The sequence below is a fragment of the Curcuma longa genome, chromosome 16 (assembly GCF_044706935.1).
Source record: "Curcuma longa cultivar G26 ecotype Majalengka, Jawa Barat chromosome 16, ITB_CL_G26_1.1, whole genome shotgun sequence".
Lineage (NCBI taxonomy): Eukaryota > Viridiplantae > Streptophyta > Magnoliopsida > Zingiberales > Zingiberaceae > Curcuma > Curcuma longa.
Genome location: NC_133876.1, coordinates 8,754,641 through 8,757,412, shown reverse-complemented (window position 1 = coordinate 8,757,412; position 2,772 = coordinate 8,754,641). Strand labels below are relative to the sequence as shown.

Genomic DNA, 2,772 nt, shown 5'->3' with positions numbered 1-2,772 from the left:
GTTTTTGCGGCGGTTAATTGAACCCGCCGGGAAACCAGGTAATAGCGGCGGTTTTTAAAACCGCCGCTAAATAACCGTCGCTAAAAATTTGTTTTTGCGGCGGTTAATTGAAACCGCCGGGAAAACGGATAATAGCGGCAGTTTTAAGAACCGCCGCTAAATAACCGCCGCAAAATCATGATTTTTTAGTAGTGTGTAATGTCGGGTAAGTTGTAAATAATACATCACTTGCAATTTCTCCCTGTTGATAACTTATTTAATTGATGAGCTAATTATTTGTTTATGTGCAGTTGTCATTGGATTCTCACTGTCATTGAACCCTACACGGAGATTGTTTATGTGCTGGATTCTCTAAGTCATCGAATGCGCTATGAAGATTGGAAATATATTGTGGAAATGTGAGGTCAAACTGGGTAATTTGATTGAGCATTTCATTCACATGTTAAAACACTAATATATCATATTTTATTAACGTATGTAGGGCCTTGAGATTGTTTAATTCAAACAAGGGAAGGAAAGGTCGGAAAAAACCTGTGTGGGAAATACTACAGGTATGTGTAATTATGTTTGATATGGTCTTGATGTGTGTATTTGTCTTTTAACTGATAGTGGAGTCCAATTACCACAGGCTCCTCGACAACCAGATGAGAAACAATGTGGTTATTATGTGATGAGATTTATGAGACAGATTATTGCAGAAATTGAAATTATTGAAAGAGATGGACTACGATCAATAGTAATTGTTTAAATCACTTCAAATAAACCATTTATCATTTTGCAAAGTCAGTGTTGATTGTTTTTCCAATTAACTTAATCTATATGTGTTCATAGTTCAAGGCAGCTGAGTACACTCGGGGAGAAATTGATGAGGTGCGTTACGAGGTAGCAGACTGTATACAAGATCATATTTATGAGTAGGTATGGAATGCTGATCTCCATAATTCCATTTATTTGCAATAAAGATATTTATTTGTGATTCAAAGTTCATTGTAATGGTATAATTCTTAGGTGCTATTGTGCCCATATTTTGGATAAATTAGTATTATCTTTTGGCAAGTTGGTCTTTGGCATATGGACCTGCTGTTACTTGGTGATGCAGTTGTTGCGATTCTATTCTGCTGCTAATGTTGTGATGCACCTGGACATTATTCTGTTGCGTTGAAACATTTGTTATGGACCTGCTGCTGTTATGGAGCTTCTATGTTGGAAGTTGTAACTTGAATTTGTACCTTTATGTTATGGACCTGATGCTACAACTTTTGTATAAGTTGTATGTTATGGACATGTGTTATGAACTTGTATGTTATGAACCTGCTGTAACAATGGTTTTTGTATAAATATAAGTTGTATGTTTTGTATGTGATTTAGTAAATTTTGTAGTCAATGGTTTTGTATTTACAAAATATATTGGTTTCTTATTTACTGCTAAAAAAAATCAAAAGACAACGTTTTTTAAAACGTTGCAATACCCAAGCAATTTGTAACAAAATTACAACGCTTTTTAACCGTTGTAAAATGTGTTGTCATACCTATTAAAAACAACTGTAATATTTACAACACTTTTTCTGCGTTGCGAAGGTGTTGTCGATGTTAACAAAGACAACGTTTAAAAAGCGTTGTCGTTGAGGGACCCCTTTTACAACAGGGCCTCTTACAACGCTTTTTAACCCTCAAAGACAATGCGTTTTCCACATTGTCTATTAACATTTTTCTAGTAGTGGCGGCGCAGCGGATGACGAGAGCTAGCGATGATTTTCAGAATCGCCGGATGAGCTCTTTCTTTGTTGCCACCGGCGTAGTAATTGGGCGGAGGAACCTTCGGCGGAGCCGCCGCCTCCAAGTTGCCTCCGCCGTTGTATTGCATTCCGTCGAAACCACCGCCGTTCGGCCTCATTAAGCACTTCTAGTCAACGAATTGAAATTAAAGAGAAGACCTGTCCTGTGGCGAGTTTAAGAAGTTAATACAAGACCTAGCTATATATATATATATTTTCGAAGGTGTTTACCAACTAAGTTATCGGACACCTTCAACTTCACTCGTACGTCTAAAGTCAAACTATAATTTTATATTTAAATATTGTTTTTTTTCTAAAACAAATTAAACAATATTTTAACAAAATTTTAAATGCGATAATGCTCATAAAAATGCATGCCACTTAGCCCATTGTCAACCCTGACCTAGCTTTTGTAATGCGGGTCGAGTTTACTTTTGTTCACTTGTTTTTTTTAACGTTATCCAATAATTTTTTTTATGTGCACTTGTGCCATTTTTTTAATTATAACTGCATATCTAACTACTAACTTTGAGAATGATTGATTCAATTTTATAAAAAAATTTCATCGATTATCAAAATAAATTCAAAAGCGCTCGAATTATGGGAAGACAAATAGCTCAATGTTCTTAGTCCCAACCTGCAGGAGAAGAAATTCATCTTGCAGTGTGTTATCGTCGAGACTTGAATCACAGTCTAATTTTCTTAGTCCCAATATTTCATTAGAGGGAATTCATCCTGTAACGCGTCGCAGTTGGAACTCAAACCTTAAATGCTCGAAAGACTACGTAGGTCTTTTATCATTACGTTGTAGTCTGGAGAGTATGCGCCACTTATTTATGTTCTTTGGTTAGTGTGCTAGCACTATCAGAAAAAAAGGGCTTACCGGTGGTTTAAAAATCATTTTGCGGTGGTTTGAAACTGTCGACGGTTCATTTCCCGGGGGTTCACCAAACCACCGCGGATAACGGTGTCCTTAAATAATTTAGCAGCGGTTTTA

At 36.4% G+C, this 2,772-nt stretch overlaps 1 protein-coding gene across 1 annotated transcript; it reads left to right on the top strand.

The window, feature by feature from the left end:
* The first annotated feature begins 249 nt into the window (after nt 1–249).
* On the top strand, nt 250–918 carry LOC141847136 (uncharacterized). The gene is made up of 4 exons (XM_074735114.1): nt 250–398; nt 482–551; nt 629–736; nt 832–918. Exons 1-4 carry the CDS (start codon nt 283–285, stop codon nt 916–918), a joined length of 381 nt encoding a protein of 126 aa, XP_074591215.1. The 5' UTR covers nt 250–282.
* The last annotated feature ends 1,854 nt before the right edge of the window (nt 919–2,772 follow it).

Excerpts from the sequence above, each read along its gene's own strand:
- LOC141847136 (XM_074735114.1), top strand. The coding sequence starts at position 283 with ATGTGCAGTTGTCATTGGATTCTCACTGTCATTGAACCCTACACGGAG. Across the intron at positions 399-481 it reads TGGAAATATATTGTGGAAAT|GGCCTTGAGATTGTTTAATT; the intron begins GTGAGGTCAAAC and ends TAACGTATGTAG. Across the intron at positions 552-628 it reads CTGTGTGGGAAATACTACAG|GCTCCTCGACAACCAGATGA; the intron begins GTATGTGTAATT and ends CAATTACCACAG.